We start from the raw sequence: 18,233 nt of genomic DNA, 5'->3' as shown, positions 1-18,233 counted from the left end.
CGTATGATGCAACAATGGGTTATGATACAATACTAGGTTTAGGAAGCATCGGCCTTTCACATGGTTGTTGGTTTATCTGCAGCATGCTTCTTCTCCATGTGTTTAATTAGTCTTATTTTATGAGTGAAACCAAGTTTACAAATGCTGCATTGGAAAGGAAATGTTTTCAGATGTAACAGCATGTGTTCGGACAAAACGTATGCCTCCGAGAATTTTCCATTGCAAAAGTAGCATATACTGGAGCCACATTCTGTTTCAAAGTTTTGTGCTGGTTCTTTTTTTGAGATTCGTGACACAATGCACTCCGCAGTACTGGTGTGACATTTATCACCCTCGCACGGTTCTGGAAGGGGGCATTTTCTCGAACAGGTTGAAGAGGGTATCTCACTACTATCGGGGTCATTCTCTTTAAAGTGACAAATATGTTTCAACATTTCTGGGTCTTATGACATTCGAAATGACATTCCAAATTTTAATGCTATTTACCAGTTTGTCTCCAGTTTTTGCAATTTTCGAATAACTGAAAAAGATTTAGTAATTGGCTCAACCTACTCAGATTAAACGTTGTGTTTAGAATCTCATGATTTCAATGAAGTCCGAATGTTCGTCATTTATACGTCCAAGAACGAATCAAAAATTACATCTAACGTGGACCGAAAATCTCGAGCCTTGTCAATAGGCAGGCTTTATCACAAACAAAAATATCATTACCTGCTGAGCCGTGGCAAGTACGTCCGATGTGTTTGGGTGTTCGTTGATGAAACAGCAGAGCATCGAGCAGCAGAAGCGTTAAAGAAGTAAATACATAAACGTGTGTATGTGCGTGCGTGTGTGTACACGTGCGCATGTGTCTGGACTGTGTGTTATACTTGAATATTCTACTGCAATCTTCTTTTGTATGTGTGTGAAAATTTTTTTTTTCTTTCTCTCTCTCAAAAGTGAGAAAAAAAGGATTTTTCGCTGACTGATCATTTGTACTGACTAATCTGTGATGCTCATTCTTATTAAGAATTGACATGCATTCAAAATCACATTAATCTTCCCTGACCAATATTTGTGGGGTCGACCATTTCTGATTAATAATTTTTCGTAAATTCTTCGTACATTTTTTTAACACATATAAAAGTATGAATAATTTCCGTCTATTATTTCAATTATTTCTCTAATATAAAAATTTCCATCATAACACCTGCCTAACTCTACCATAGTAGCCTAATCATAAACGAGAAAACACCCGGCACATATTATTTTTGCACCTGACGAGCCGTGGATGACCAGGCCGATAAGATACTCGCCTAAAATACCAAAGGATGTTTATATGTGTCGCGAGTTCGATACCAGGTTCGTCCTTGTCAGAAACTTTCCTGACACAGGGGTACAACAGAAACGGCGACATGACCACAGAAAAAAATTATACAAATAACAAATGCAACGCCACAACAGACAAATTGCCCAACGAGGTGACTGAGAAGAAGATGCCCATAACAGATATGGATGTCATATATTTCAAAAATACAGCAACCCAAATAAAAATGCAATTAAAAACAATATATATATACATGATAAAATATTATACAATGTGCCCATAAAACTATACTACTGCAGGGAGTCCCATATCAAGGGGTTAGCGCACCTATCTCTCAGTGAGTATAAAAACAAGCCTGCCGTTTGGAGTCGGCAATAAATTTTGAGTCCCGATCAAGGCCCGGATTCAAGATCCGGCCCTGATCGGGATCCGTGATAGTCTCTCTGTCCAGGACTTTACGTTAGACGTTCTTACGAATATTAACGTGGGAGTACGTCTGGCTTTCTGTCCAGGACTTTTCACGTGGTTCCTGCTATAAGTAAATTTATAGTATAAAAAGACAGAAGACGGTTGGAGCCATGTTAGCTTCCACTAATAAAAAATTTAAAATTTAAAAATCATCAATGTCGATAACATTATACAACCTTTTTGAATCTTCTGCAGGATGTAAGTCTTCTTCGTCGGGGAGGTGGAGGGGGGGGGGGATCAATTGTGTATCCACACCTGATTGCCCCACCTTCCAATGACAGGGGCGTCTCTAGAGACTTGTGACTCGTAGGAGGTGAAGAATCTAGGGTAAGCAAAGAAAAGAATTGATAGAAAAATTATTAAAAATAGTTTGCCTACAAAAATCAAACTATGACTGCAAATATCAAACCATATTAAATGGAAACATTTAAATTTCTTGCGCAGTCCAAACTCTATCTCATAAAGAAGTAGTGGTGTCTGTATTCATTATTCGTTCTTGAGATGTAATGAAGTAATGAAACCGTTTGTTGAAGTGAAATACTTTCTCTTTAAAGCTGAGCACATTTGAAGTCTATCTCCACGAGCAATTTACTACCGAGTGAATTGCACCGGAAGTTTGAGTATACCGAACAATCTGGGTGCATATCTAGTGTTGTCTGTGAATTTTAAGTGCTGCCATGTATATTTAAAATTGTGAGTGAAGTGCAACCATTGAATATTTGTATCATTGTAGGCCTGTTGCTCTCTACGGCAAGACTTTTTAACGAGGAGATCAGTTCGCATGCGCACTTTGAAGTTCGGAACCACAGAAACCAACTTCATCCGACCACCACTGTATTACCGGTAGGGTGGCATGGTGGTGGCCCGGTGGCCGGTTGAAGTTGATTTCTCTGAAGGCAGAAAAATATTGTAATTTTTCAGCAACTGGATGAAAACAACACAATGTGTCAGCTTATATTCAAACCTAGATCTGTAGCCGAAGGCTGTTATGCTAGACACTCAGCTTCAAGCGGCTGCATGTGCGTACGCTTAAACTTGTATTTTTCCAATTGGCCCTGATTCCCCCCCCCCCCTAATATTGCCACCGGCGAAATAATGCATAATTCCCAAATAAAGTTGAAAAGTACAAATACAAATACAACGCCACAACAGGCAAAATGCCCAACGAGGTGGCTGAGAAAAAGATGCCCATAAAAATATGGATGTCATATATTTCAAAAATATAGCAACCCAATTAAAAATGCAATTAACAAAAATTGTAAAGCGGCCAAAATTGTAAGTCTGACATATATGGAAAAATTTATAACTTTACATTAAACCAATTAATTACTTTTATCTGTAAATGATACGTGCACTACACATATACAGGGTGCGTAGCGAACAGGGGATACGGCATTTTACTAGCGAACCCTTGTTCCTAGCGGTATAAACTCCCAATTAGAAAAAGTTTACAAATAACGTGTAGTACTCACATATGTGATTCATGTTTCAAGGTTTTTGTGTGTGTGTGTATAGTTATTAAAATTAAAAAAGAACTTTTTATATAGTCCCCGTTTGTCCGCCAGTAAAATGCTGTACCCCCTGTTTGCTATGCACTCTGTATATTTTGTAATAAAAATTAAATAAAAATACGTGTGAAGACGATAAAAACATTCATAACGGCAATATATCAGTCTTGTAATGTTGGCTTTTTTTTTTCTTCGCACTTACCAACAAACAAAACCATACCTCCCCGACCATAGTTATGTTCAGTTAATTAAACAATTAGTTGACGATTAATCATATTTCTCAACACGAGCTTGAGATTAAACATAATCTAAGTTGAATAGGACTAATTATCAGTATTTGACCAAAAATTAACAAATTAGACTTCGCAAAAAAAATTAGTTTGCCTGATTTTACTGTCCGCTATCGAGAGTGTCCACAAATGAGGGAGTGAAATACATTAAAGGCCTATTCCACGGGACAGAAAAGCGTCCGTTAGGGAGGTTCCATCTACTGCGATTTACAATAAATTGACCTTCATTTCCCGTCATCAGTGATTTTTTAAATTTTAGCAATAATTGACTATTTTACTTACCTGGATTACCTTGAGATTTCCCACATTTGAGATCCCAATTAGACGTATTTTTTTCTAGGAAAATATGGTCCGCTTAATTTTTACCACCACAATGTCCCGTTTCGAGTGCACTTGTCATTTCTTGTGACTATGACATAGGCTGACCATAATTCTTCGAGAAAAATAAGGGAGTTCTGTACATATTTCAAATACGGGAAAATGCAGGATATCGCTAACTATTCCCAAAAATGGTGCCCAAATATGTAAAGTTGTCAATTATAATTGCAGCAGTTTACTGTGCTACTGAAATCACTGAAAAAACATTAATGGTTGGAAGTGAAGCTCTACTGCAAATTGTAATGGATGAAAATGAATTCTACAGAATAATAGGTTTAAGGGGCAGTTCAAGTATTACATCAGCAAATTTTTAGCCATTTTTGAGATTTTTGGAGATGTTGATATTCGATATTTTGAATGTCTCATTTTTCACTTGAAAAAATACGATTAGTTTCTAAAAAATGAACGTGACTATTAAAAATATATTCAATCACTACATCCTCGATGGGAATTGAGTCGGCATTTGACATTTGTAAGCTGACCATATTTCCTCGAGAAAAATTAGGATTACAAATATTGGAAAATACTGGACATAGCCAATTATCGCCAAAAGTGTAAAAAGTTACCAAATAATGCTGAAATTACGAAAAAATCCCAATAGCGGGAAATGAAGCATTACTACTAATTGCAGTGGATTAAAATTAATTCCACGAAGTAAAACGTTCACCAAGACAAATGTGGAAACGTCATTCAGACTACCTAGCAAGTTTGCCACATTTTGAACTACAGCATCCTATTTCGTTTCTTCTTATTTTGTCGTAGAATCTTCCCGATTGGCTCACAAATACCGCATAGTGATTGGATGTGGGTCATAGAAATCGCCAATTCTGAGCCCGATCATTTCTTTTCCTCACAAAGATGATACTGGCACAAGCAGGGAATTTTTTCCCTGAATATTCTGAGGGAAAATGGACTACTTACTCACGTCACAAGTAGAGTGTGGAGCCCTTCTATCTCTAGGAGGTGCTGGATTAATGTTCTTATTTATAGACGTAATTATCATAATAATTTATATAAATAATAATTATAATAATTTATCATAGTAATTTATGAGTCGAAAAATAATTTCAATCTTTGACTTCAATGAAGAATAAAAATTCAAGTACGCGTCGTGTAAAAAACGGGAATAGCCGGGGCACTTTTGCCTGAAAAACATAGCACGACCAGAAAAACAAAAGAAACCCGGGACTGCCCAAGAAATACGGGACGTATAGATCTTTTGATATTTGACAATTGAGTCGGCCTTGATTCAACGATCTTAAAAATTGATTTTTCCATCCTCATATTGTTGTTGGCAACAGAACTTCATTTTGTTTACATTTAGTTCAAATCGAAACCTCGATCTAGAACTTATCTTTGGATGATTGATTCGTATATTGAATACCCGTGTCCCCCAACATATTTTTTTTCTCTATATTTTTGATGTGAATAAATCACTCTGCTTCTGTTAGAGATTCAGAAGGAAAGAAGGAATGGCCTTGCTGCAAAGTAATGATATTTAGAATGAGTAATGTCTTTGAATAAAATGCTTTTCTGTTACTGACATGTCATGCCTTTCCCATAATGAGGATGATTGTAAGTTTAATTGTGAATTCTTATAATCAAATTTTTGAATCAGTTAGCTTTAGTTTAACTGATGCATATTACAGGTGTCGGCTCAGGGTACTTGAGTCTCTCCAATAAATTTTGTGAAGAACCCCACCCCAATCATCCATGAATAGGAAATGCACCCTTCCAATGTTTTTTTTTCATGCTGGTACCTCTGGTGTGCATTGTAATGATTTTACATTTGCTGAATTGGTTTTCTGTGGTTCCCAACTTCTAGGTGTGAATGCGGGCCGACCTCCCTATTAAAGAGTCTCCCCACAGAGAGCATCGGACCTATAATGTTACAAATATTCAATCGCTGCACTTCACTCATCGTTTGGAAAATAGATGGCATCGCTAAAAATTCATGCGCAATACTAGATACACACTCAAACTGTTGAGTACACATTCACACTTTCTGTACAACTCATTCAGTAGTTAATTGCCTATGGCAATAGACCAGAGTTGTGATCAGGTTGAAAGGAAGTATTTGTTGGAGATATATCTGAATGTGCATTCTTGAGTACCAAAAAAGCAAATAAAACAGATATTGGTAAGAACGGTGCTGCAACTTAGGAAGAGCAGGCGGGTTTGGTGCCCCTGGGCTGACCCAGGGGGAACACAAATTTTACCCTTTAACCTCTCCTTCAACATTATGGAGGGGGGTGCCAAACTTTTTGCTTCCTCTGGCTGACCAAGAATCTAGTTGCGGCCCTGGGTGAGAAAGTTAAAAATAAGCCCTTAGTTTATTTATTATTTTCTTCATTTGTTGAATTAAAAAGAATCTAGTTGTGGTCCTGGGGGAGAAAGTTAAAGATAAGTTGTTAGTTTATTTATTATTTTCTTCATTTGTTGAATTAAAATATCTCAGCAAATATTGCACTTAGACATGTGTAATTTTTTTTTGTTGGCATCAGGAGTGACAGGGCAATAACTTTCTAATAGAGTTTTTGAGCATATGGTGTTCGTATAAAAAGTTGTCAAAATAATTTTTTTAAAATTTTGATAACTACACAACCCCCAATATGAATAATGTATCTGAGAGTAATGTATCTAAGTATGCTTCTAGCATCAACGGTTTGCCAGTAATTTGCGGTTTGAGGAGTCAGCTATGCACCCTGTATATAGGAAGTGCAGGAAATATGTAATATCACATTTTTATTTTTTCAATTACTCTAATTTGAAATATGATAGAAATCTGAAACCTGTATTTTTAGAAAATTTGGAACCTTGTTTTTGCATTGACAAGTGTTTGTTTTAAAGCCATACCTGCCACACCTACTACTGAGGGCATAGACTTTGTCATTCATAGAGCTATGTCTACTCTTGTTGGCTCACAAGGCTTGAGCCATGATGAAAGACTTATATTGGAAGAATGCAGGTGTCAGGGGAATATGATCAAAGTGTTCAAAATTTTCAACAGGATGGATAAAAGGGACCATGAGTTATTACACCATCAATAAACTGCTCCGACAAGGAGACAGCGGTATCGTTTAGTAGGTCGATTAAAAAATGAGCAAGAAGGGAGAAATATGCAAAACCTTGCAAAACTTCTGTAACTAAAAAACAAAAAAGTTTTTCAAAGATCTTAAGCCAGCCGTAGATGTTCAAACTCCGCAAAAGATATGTGTAGGATGTTGGGTGCTTGTTGTGAGTATGAAGGGAAAAAAATGAATGAAGAAATTTATTGGGCAAGTAATTGATCACGATGGGGATCTTAACTGTGAAATATCTCAAAAAATCAAAAATAGGGGATTTTTTCACCTTCGTGGAAAAAGATGACATGGACGAAATAGAGAAGTCTGCTGTGGTGAAAGTCTTATATGAGCCAGCTTTTGACCAAAGAGGACATTATAAGTTCAAAATTTAGTCAAAGCAAAAGGATGTTGAATAAATATTTTAAAATAAAATATCAATGTCTACTCCATTTTTTAAAATTTGATTATTATTTGGTATAGCCACTTTATACCCCATCCCATGGGGTAGTAGTCATAAAAGTAGGGCCTAAAAAATTACTGAAAAAAAAGTGTTGCACTTAAAAAATATTTTTGAAATATTAGCCTATATACTGTCTAAGAATGTAATGTAAAATATCAGCTAAAAATAGCCAATTTTGGAAAAATTCACGTGTTATACCTCTTTAAAGATAAAAATATCTTTTTTTTATGACCATTTTACCCCACTTGACCCTAAGGGACAATTTCAGGTTGTGATGTTGCAGGGAGTTTTTCTCTAATTGGGTTGTCATTAAATGTAATATCTTACCTCCTGGGGTCGTGAATTCTAATGCGATTGACACATTTAAAAAAACGTATGATAGACATAGTGGGATAAATTGAGAAGCTATCCATACTTATCAAGGAAACAGTTATTTTCCGGATATTATGCTGAGGTGAGCTCGGAAAGAAAAGTCATCACGTCTCCGCCGGGACCCAGACCCTTTGACTTTTCTTTCCGAGCTCACCTCAGCATAATATCCGGAAAATAACTGTTTCCTTGATATCTCTGGCTGAAAAAAAAAAAAAAAAAAGCCATCTATATCTCTCTATCCATACTTAGTTAACACAACCATAATCTTTTTTATGGGTAGTGTATTATTTATGTTATTAAATTATTTTTTTTTGTTTTACATGCTTTTATATTGGGTATTTTGGTTATTTTTGGCATCGATATGTTTTATGGGCAAATTTTTTCAGCCACCATGTTGGGAAATTTGCCGGTTGTGCCCTTTGTATTTGTAAAAATAAATGTGTCTGTCAGGAAAAAGAGGCATTTAAAAAATCATTTTTTGATGGTAATATGAAATAGTTCTTAGTAATATGGAATAGGGAGCTCAAAATGAAGAAAACTAATTCAAATTGATCAAAAACAATATTTAATGAGTCTATGACAATGAAAAATGAAAATTTCATTGTTTGTGTTGTAGTTGATGATGTAGTGATGTCATAGTCTGTTTACACGAGTCACAGATGCAATCTTCTTTTTGTGCCTTATAAATGTCAAAATGGGCCCACAGAGAACAGGATACACATTATTACTAGACCTTACCTCTTCTGTCTTCTTAAACATTTCATCTTGAAGCAATATTCTTGCCCAAGATGATGCTTATTATATTCCATATTACACGCCACACCATCTTTGACAAAAATAGCATCCCTTGTAACTAGAAGAATCGCTGACTAAAAAATGAGCACAATAAAATAAAATGCAACACTTGTGATGTACATTGTGCTTAGTTTCAAATTATTGGGCACATTTCCAACATGGGTGGAGATGCGGGGGCGGGGGGCGCATTGTTCCCAGCATCAAAAGTGGCGTGGGCAGATTTAATGTATATGTATTTATATGAATTGACATCATCATCATCATCATGCACCCTCAGCAATAATGACCTTGCCCCCCAGACTTCCAAGTCTATCTCCGCCTATGATTTCCAATAATTAATAAACATCTTTGAAAACTTTCCTGAATAAATTTCAGGAAGTAGAAAAACAATTGTTCTCCTATGGCAGCCATGATGATGGTGATAACCAAACATCACTGATATGCATCATGGGAGCATTTTGAAGTAGTCTATTACTGTTCTATTCTTCGGCCATCCCTGAAGGTGGGAAAGACATGGTATTTTATATTACCCAATTATCCCATAATCCGTGCACTTCCTATATATTTCTTTTCATTATATGAAATATTTAAACCTTGATTTATAGTAACAAATTCAGAAGGAAAAAAAAACTCAAATTTATTTATAGTTGTACAGTAGAAAAAAATCTTTTGAGATTATTATTAGAAAAACCTGTTGAAAATACTGCCATTGTGAAATGATTCAGTATGAGCTTGTAGTTATTACTTCTTCCCGCCAGTTTAAAATGGCGTATTGTAAAAATATTCTCTTCCTTTCTTGTAAGTTTGATTCTGAATATATTTTCAGATTCTTGAGAGATGGCTGTAATTGAAAAAGCATTAGTGATTGAAGGTCATGGAAATGATGTCAATGCTTTAGATGTTTGTGCTAATCAGCTGGCTTCTGGATCTAGTGACAAATCTGTTAGAGTTTTCAAAATAAAATGTGAAGGAGAATCACTTCATATATCTGAAATAACAGGTTCTCCTTTATTAGGGCATGATCTTAGTGTTACTTCTGTTCGTTTCCATAGTCCACACGTTCTTCTGTCCTGCTCAATCGATGGTTGTGTAATTTTATGGAATACTCAAGAAGTAAGTAGAGAGAGAGAGAAGATTGGAACATTTTTTTAAATTTATCATTTATTTATTTTTCTGCAAAATGGAAAATTTATGTTACAAGACAAATATTATTATGCCTGTTTTAATATTTTACTTTTCAAATTTTCTTTTTATTTTCATCATGTTTATTTTTTTTCTATTCAGAAGCCTGGGATTGTAGGAAGACTATCACAGAAATATGATGCTCCTTTGAGGGCTTTATCTGCTTGCTTATTTAATGATCTTATTGCTGCTGCTGGAGACAGTGGCATCATCAGCCTATGGAAAGGAATATCTTACGAAAATATACAATATTGCAAGTATGAATCATAATAAAGAATTTTAAGGAATATGCCAGATAGTTCACTAAATAGGTGTCATATGGTTAGGTAGTTCAATTTATCAAATTTATACATTTTTCTGTTTTCAAAACCTTTAAATGATTTAATTTTGAAAAACCCTAAGCGTGTCAGGTCACTACTGTGACTAAAAAAATGGTATTGGTGCCTGAAATTTTCCATGTCAGAATACTAAGTTATTTAGTCCTCTGAATACAGACTTATTCTAAATTTATAGCAAGGAAAAAAATTAATATTAATTTAAATTTATAGCACATGTCAGATTTTTAAGTTGTAGGATGTTCTACTTCGTTGTAGAACATTATCTTTGTAGAACACATCTACTTTGTTGTTAAAATGAAATGCTGACCGACCATAAAAAAATGAAAGCTATGATATTTATCAACAGGTTGAAATTCATTTTTATGTAAAGTATTTACAATCAGTTTGTGGCACAAAAAAAAGCTTTTCAAATTCTTTGTGAATTTATTTGCAAAAATAATTCAAATATGCGCATATAAATACTATACACTATAAACGATTTTAAACATTAACATATATTTCATCACAAGAATCTTAGTTGAAGACAGATAGCACCTTGGATTACTAAAAACCTGAATTATTCAAAAAACAATAGAAAAATTATTACTTGAAAAAGAAAAACCACATATTGGAAAAAATATTTATATATTGATAACTTAGGGGACAAATTTCCAAGGATTTTTTTCAAATGAAGCATGTGCAGTCATTCATAATAATATATGTACTCAATGTTTCATGATGAGTGTTCTAAAGTAATAAAATTTTGAACGCCTTTTTAGGGTTGAAGTAAAATATGAAAAAAATGTCGACAAAAAATGAAGTATATATATTCAACTGCGATAGCTTCACACCCATAAGATGATAATTTCTCTAAACATTTGAATTTTTATATGTTCATATGCAGCAATCAAAAAAAAAGTGAATATGTAAACTTTGTGCCTTTATTTATTATGACAAAATAAATTTTCCTTATCATTCGGATAAAAATTGTTTGAGATATTCATAATTGAAATTATATATTTTTGCCCAGTCTGAAAAGGAATAAGAGAAGCATTATAAAAATATTCAAATTAAGGAATTTGACATCTCCACTAATTTTATTCAAATGTTGTAGGGTGAACTTCCTTTGGTATAATAGAAAAGGTAAACATTTTAATAATCCTTATTTTTCTGATTGAGAGCTGTATAAAAATATTAATTTTTTTTATTCAGTAAAATGCCTATATACACTTGAACTCCGTTATAGCACCCCTCCCCCAATGTTGCGCCAAACCCACTTAGCCCCAGAAATTTTCAGTGAACAAATCTTCCATTTCCAGGCTTTACACGTGCTAAACCATGATTCGATATAATGCCAAATTCATTATACGTAGTTCCAGAATTCAGCAAAATAAATGGTGGCATTAAACCAGGGTTTGACTGTGTATCTAACAATACTCATGGGACCAAAGAAACGTGTTGTTATAGATGGAATATATCAACACTATGAAAAGTGCACTGGGACCAGAGCATAATATTGTTATAAAGGATATTGTTAATAGGACTTTTAATTATCATTTCAGGGGAGTGAAACTATTTTGAGTATAAATTCTTTTTTTTTAAGTTTTCATATTTTGCATCAACTCTTGGCTGAACCATAAAATTTTAATTCCTTTTAGACACTCTTCATGAAGCATCAGCAAGGCTGTAAGTGGAAATGAAAATTTAGTCCGTCGCCTGGGTATCTTTATAGAGTACCAGTATCCATTTTGGTGCCCCCCCCCCTGTAATTTTTAACAGAAGAAGAGTAAGCTCTGTGCCCTTTCTGGTCCAGCTCCTGGGGCACCAGACTCCTCTTCCTTAGTTACAGGGCTGAGCACCAGCTATATATAGACATATGTGTTTGTGATAGTGATGAAAACTGTGATATGGTGTTTTCGTCAGTTTTTTTTTTTTTCTGTTTCAGGAGTTTAGTTGCTGGTGATGATGCTGTGAATACGATTAGTTTCACAAGTGATGGAAAGAGAATTGTATCAGGCAGCTCAGATGGAACTATTCGTTTATGGGATGCTGAGTTTGCACATTCTGAACCTTTGGCTGCAGAATACTGGGCTCATGAACTGGGTGTTACTGCATCCGATATTCAAGAAGTGCATGGCAAGCTAATTTATACGCATATATTACAGCTAATCATACTTAATATCATTTTTGCAGTTTTATTAGTTGTAAATTGCTTCCACTTTTTCTAGAAAAAAACATAAATAAATAAATATATATAGTACATAATGCACAGTCTTGATATAAAACTTCTGTTAAACAAATGTTTTTATGCACTGAAATCTTTATATTCAGTCAAACCTCATTAAAGTGAAGTAGAAAAAACACAGAAGGGTTATATCTTCTTCAACGTCATGGATCTTCACAGCATTATGGACTCCTGAATAAAGAGATGTTACAGAATGTTTTAAGTGATTGGAAATACCAGTCTAAAAAATAACTAATATAAATACTAATATATAAAGAACTAATACAAATCTCCAATTTAAATATATACTCTCAAATATAGTAGCACTAGGGGGGTCTATTATGCTGACGTCGTTATGCCCGTGTTTCAAATGTGTTTGGGGTTTGCAGTGCATTGTGTGATAGATTTACGTCACCATCGCTAACGGTTGATTTTTCACACATCGTTACTAGCGATATTCGTTATATTGCTATGTTAAACATTAGCTAACGAGGATTGTAACCCACTCATCTAGTTTGTGTTACGGAAATAAGCATGGCTGCTAGCACGTACATTTTTCGATGGAGACGAGAGCAACAGAGACAAATTAGTAGAATTGAAAATTATTCATCATTATTAATTTATCAAGTTGTTAATTATAATAAATAATAATTCTCTGAATTATGTCAATTAAGTAACATGATTCAGAGACAGCATTATCGTTTAGAATGTTATCTAATTACTGATTGAAAAAATGATTCACAGTGATACCTCGTTATAAAGATACTTGATGCTATGATAAATTTCTCTACAAAGATATTGTTTTGAAAATCTTGCTCGGAAGTGCCTTTATTCTAATGTTAAACTCATCTGAATATAAGGACATTATTTTACTGGTGATATATATATTTCAAGACATTTCGCGATATATTTTCAAGACATTTTGAAATCGCTACAATCTTTATATCTCATTCAAAATCAATGTCAGCATATTTTTAGACTTGTCTCTCCAGATTTTTTTCTTCTTAATTCATTTAATAACATTGATATTACAGACCCTCCCACAAAGTTTGGTTCTGCATACTTGTGGGAGGGGGGCTTTGGTGTTGCTGTACCGTAGAAACAAGTTTTTTTTCCTGATGTGGAAAATATACTATACTATATCCTTTCAAAAAAACAACCAGAGACCTCTGAGGACAGGCATTCACTCATTGTATGCTTATCAGCTGCTCTCTTTTCACTGAGTGAAAAAGTCTTACAGATTCAATTATTTTTAATTGCATGTGTGTTCAGGGGAAACAGCCTCCAAAACCATCTTACCATGGTGCCAGTGGGCTTTGGATTGGATACAGCTGTTTTTCTTTTCTTACAATTTCAACAACAGGATACAAATCACAGGGAAAGCGATGAATGCAAGAAATGGCAGGAAGTAGATTACAATGGCATTCAGTTAGGTATGTCTTTTTAGTCAAATCCTGTTTTCTCATCTCCAGGACTAATGAGCTAGCGCCATACGTTTTTGGATGTGCAAGCTTTTTCTCAATTGATAGGTTTTCCAGGGAGAGAATGGTAGCTTTTACCATTGATAGTGTGTAAAAGAAGTGAAAAATCACGTAAATTAATAGCGATTTAAAATTCTTTTTTTTCATACAAACTTAAAAAAAGTGCGTTCAATGCAATATATGAGCTATTTTAAATGGTGATTGGTGTTGCTGAGCAATGCCATGAAAATGATTGATATTGCTTCGGCAACATGAGCACATATGTTCTGGCGTCCCTGTAAAAGGCTACTTGTGCTTGATATTGTCTTAGTACCAAGGCGGCAGATAAGTATATAAAAATATCAGAATTTGATGATGAAATTTGTGCCAGTCATTTTGAAAATTAATTTATCATTATTGTTTAAACTTAATAATTTAGAAAATTTCCCTGTGCCAGTTCCATGTGTGTGCATAGCCTACCTTTTTCTCAGCCATTTGACAAAAATAAAAAAAACGGATGAATTTAGAAATTATATAGCTTACAAAAATTAGGGATAACACGCACAAACGCACACAATATAAACACAAAAATATAATAACAATACCAACACATGTACTTCAGCACTCATTGGTAGTGATGATGATTATCAGCAGTGGAGAAAATTATCTGATTGGTCATCCTTTCCGAACCTAACGCTAGCCTCAGACCAGACAGTTTTTCTAAAAATTGATAATGACAAGCCGACAGTTGGTGAGAAAAATCAAGTTTTTAACAATGGTCATTGAGATTTGTGTTGGATGGGTGATTGAGAATTTGCATTAAGTGTATGATATCAGTAACGACTTCGTTGTATAACTACTGCAGCATAATAGATCCCCAGATCTAAGCTTTCCATGTACCCAAGGACTAGAGCATTAATGCAAGTTTACAATGAGTAATTAATGCCTGTGGGCATTGACTATACATATTTCCTCATGAGAAATATGTAATTTTGAAAGAAAGGAAGAAATGTAATCTGTGTGGGCATTAACATAATTTCCTGCCTATAACCTGTGGTGATATATAATCTACACATGAAAATTTCACTACTTTGAGAAAAAAGTCATAGTATAATTCAGAGTACCCTATAAATCCACATAATGCAAATTTCTTGTTGTCATCTTTATTACCAATAATGAAATAATAAAAAATTGAAGGGATTATTGGTATTGTGTTTATATAAAAAAAATTGAGTCTCTTTTACTTGTATCTGTACACCATATTTGTTACCTTCAGATAGATTATTTTTTTATGAATTATTTTTTAAAAATGATTATTTTAATTTCAGTCTCTCAGAAAAAATTCCTAAAAAAAACATGATAATATTTTATTTATAATCCACACCAAGAAATTCAAAAATTTTTTAAACGTATAATCCATAGATTATAGGCAGAAAATCGTGGTATATATGCTATAAGGGATCTCTCAAGTTCCTGGTTTTCTTTGCAGATGGAGAAGAAATTATGAATTATACATTAGCAACCGGAGGTCGAGATGATCAAGTCAAACTGTGGGGAATCAGTGTTGCTGGTTCTTATACCATTTCTTTAAAATTTGTTTGTCAAGGCCATATAAGATCAGTGAATGGAATAAAGTTTAGTCAACAGTACCCTTTCTTATTCTCAGTGTAAGTTTACCTTGCCACCAGGGCCGTAACTAGAGGGGGGCAGGGGAGAGGGGCAACTGCTTCGGGCGGCAAAATTTATGAGACGGTAGCTTTAGGTGGGAGCAAAGAACACCATTACAAAAGTATTACATTTTGGGGGCAGCAAAATAAAGTTTGTCTCTGATACAAAAATCCTAGTTACGGTCCTGCTTGCCACTCTATATTATTCTTAATAATTTACTTGATTAAAGCATATTTTTAAAATTCACATGTTACACACATTAAACTGTAACTCCTTGGTACACTGTCCTCAAGCAGAGTTTATCACAACTTGTACTACCTCAACTTGCTCAATTTCAGTTACATGATTTTTGGTGAAAAATTCACATTTCAAAATTCAAGCACAACTACCTATGTGATTATTACTGAGACAGTAGAAATTATTAAATGATAATCAAGTAAGAATTGTTCGCAGTCAGAATACCATGTGCATGGCCCCCCCCCCCCAACATCTTGATACAGGGCCCCTGGGCTGGGATCTTTGGCGGGCCTCTGAATCAGATTTCTCATGGGCACTTCTATATTAAATTTGTAGCATGAAAAATAAAAAAAATATGATAATTGTCCCAGGGCTGGAGCCCTGTCAGCCCTGCCAGTGGGGGCGCCATGACCATATGTGATGAACCTACACTGGTTTCTGATATGCCAGATGAAACATCACCATTTAATTTAGAAATGAAATTTCAAAACTTGTATGGTAGCCCAAGTAGCACAAAGATATAGATTGATATTGTAAATTTCAGTTTTCAACATTGATCTATATCGAGCCACAATATCATTCTGGCTAAAAAAGGCATAGTCAGAGATAAATAGATCTATATCGTGAATGTGTGTGATATATGCAAATACTTAAACTTTTGGACAATAGATGGCACCCTTTCAGAAAAAAAAAAGGTCTGTAGTTTTCCTGTGGGTGGGTTTGGATACATGCAGCCTGCTGAACTCTTCTCATTTCTGACTTCATGACTCACCAACCCACCATGATAGCACTGGCTACAGGATGCTATTATAACATTAATTTACAAGTAATAGTTTTTTACTTGTATTTCAAATCAGGTCAAATTTATTCATTTTCATGTATACACAAAAATTACAAAATCAAAAATGTGAGACATTTATCAGTGTGAGACATATTTATTTAATGTGATATCACTGCCAGAAGATTGAAGAAATTATATTATAATCTATGAAATTATATATATAATAAAAAAATACAAAATAAAGAAAGACATTAATGCATTAAAATTTATGAATTGTGTAATATATTAATTATTTATTTAAAATTATTAATTTATACTAGTAGAACAAAAAATAAAAAATATGCAACATAAAAAGTTAAAATTCTCAAAATATGGTAAAAATGAACAAAACATTATAAAGAAATAATAATGATAAATAAAATTTTAAGAAAAACACACATAAAACACAAACAAGAGCAAATTTTTTTTAATTAAAAATTATGTTCAATTATATAATGTGGCAATTAAAGTTAACGGTGCATAAGTTCTTGCTCCTCCTAAAATACCAACATCTATGATGTAAATCATACACAGTAAGGATTTAATTATAATTGATGAAATGATTTTGATTTATCAACATAATTTATCCTAATAAAATCAAAATTTCATATGAACAATGTTCTTTCAAACGTTTTTAATTTCCATTCAAACAAAAAATTGTACACTCAATTTTAAATTTTCTCCAAATTTTTATTTGGAGGCACACAATATGTTGATATATCAGCACATTGCGTATCTGATATGTATCTTTGTCAGGTTCATGATATAGATCTATGTGTCATGTTGAGGATACAGTTCTATGTCTTCTATGATAGCTCTATATATCAGGTCTATATCGTGAACCTGACAAAGATATATATATCAGATTCAAGATATTGTAAATCTATGTCAGATCCAGGATATAGATCTATGTCTCCTAAGATATCCCTATATCAGGTCTGTCTATATCATGAATCTGATATAGATCTTTGTCAGGGTCTCACAATATAGATCTATGTATTTCAAACTATATTAAAATAACTTATTGTCCCAAGTTGTCCTTCAAAGCAAAGACTATTCACATGGAATCAAATATATATTCGACTGAAAAATTAGACGTGATCAATTAATATCATAAATAATTTGCACCATATAGGATGAGATTGTTCTATATCATAGTTATGATATCCGATATTCCTCTGACATTTTTATGTATAACGATATGGTCCAGATATTGTACTATGTTGTTGTTCTATTGGGGTACTTGCCATTTTTGCATAGACAGTCACAATTTCATACCTGAAGTTCAAGGTCATTGCCATAAAAGAATTTGTTTGATGTAGTGCTCATTGGTGACAATGCACCTACTGAACCACACATGCACCTCGTCCATATGCTTCTGAAGAACTTCTAATGAATTGGTGATGACAGTGCATCTGGTATAAGCAACTTTCAATTAATTTCAATGCCCAAATAAAAGTTGTTTTCTTGCCTCAAACATAAGTAGCTTATTTCTTTTGATGGGCCAAGATGTTATCAAAACATTCAAAGTGTGCATAATTTTCATTCACATTGACTTTGTCGGATAAAGCCTTTTTTATGGACCAGATTGCAGTCACAATGAAGTCATAGTGAAGTACCGTAGTAAGAAGGAAAAAAAATGTGTTTTTCCTAACATCTGGTCCCAATAAACCAATATTTATA

At 33.9% G+C, this 18,233-nt stretch overlaps 1 protein-coding gene across 4 annotated transcripts in view; it reads left to right on the top strand.

Moving 5' to 3' along the window:
* Positions 1–18,233, top strand: part of LOC149079955 (WD repeat, SAM and U-box domain-containing protein 1-like) — a 114,482-nt gene that overhangs the window by 87,358 nt on the left and 8,891 nt on the right. For 2 of the 4 annotated variants that reach the window (XM_089238863.1, XM_089238860.1), the window contains exons 1-5: positions 5,255–5,438; positions 9,469–9,755; positions 9,927–10,081; positions 12,087–12,277; positions 15,315–15,492. In XM_089238863.1, coding sequence (XP_089094989.1) covers positions 9,480–9,755; positions 9,927–10,081; positions 12,087–12,277; positions 15,315–15,492 — 800 coding nt within the window. In that variant the 5' untranslated portion in view covers positions 5,255–5,438; positions 9,469–9,479. Of the gene's footprint in view, positions 1–5,254; positions 5,526–9,468; positions 9,756–9,926; positions 10,082–12,086; positions 12,278–15,314; positions 15,493–18,233 lie in introns of those variants that run through there. The other 2 variants (XM_089238861.1, XM_089238864.1) reach the window with 2 other exon arrangements.

The sequence above is a fragment of the Pholcus phalangioides genome, unplaced genomic scaffold, assembly GCF_987345545.1.
Source record: "Pholcus phalangioides strain wild (caught in Gottingen) unplaced genomic scaffold, Ppha-v1.0 ptg000011l_1, whole genome shotgun sequence".
Taxonomy (NCBI): domain Eukaryota; kingdom Metazoa; phylum Arthropoda; class Arachnida; order Araneae; family Pholcidae; genus Pholcus; species Pholcus phalangioides.
The sequence above is the reverse complement of the archived record's forward strand: the minus strand, read 5'-3'. Positions and strand labels throughout refer to the sequence as shown.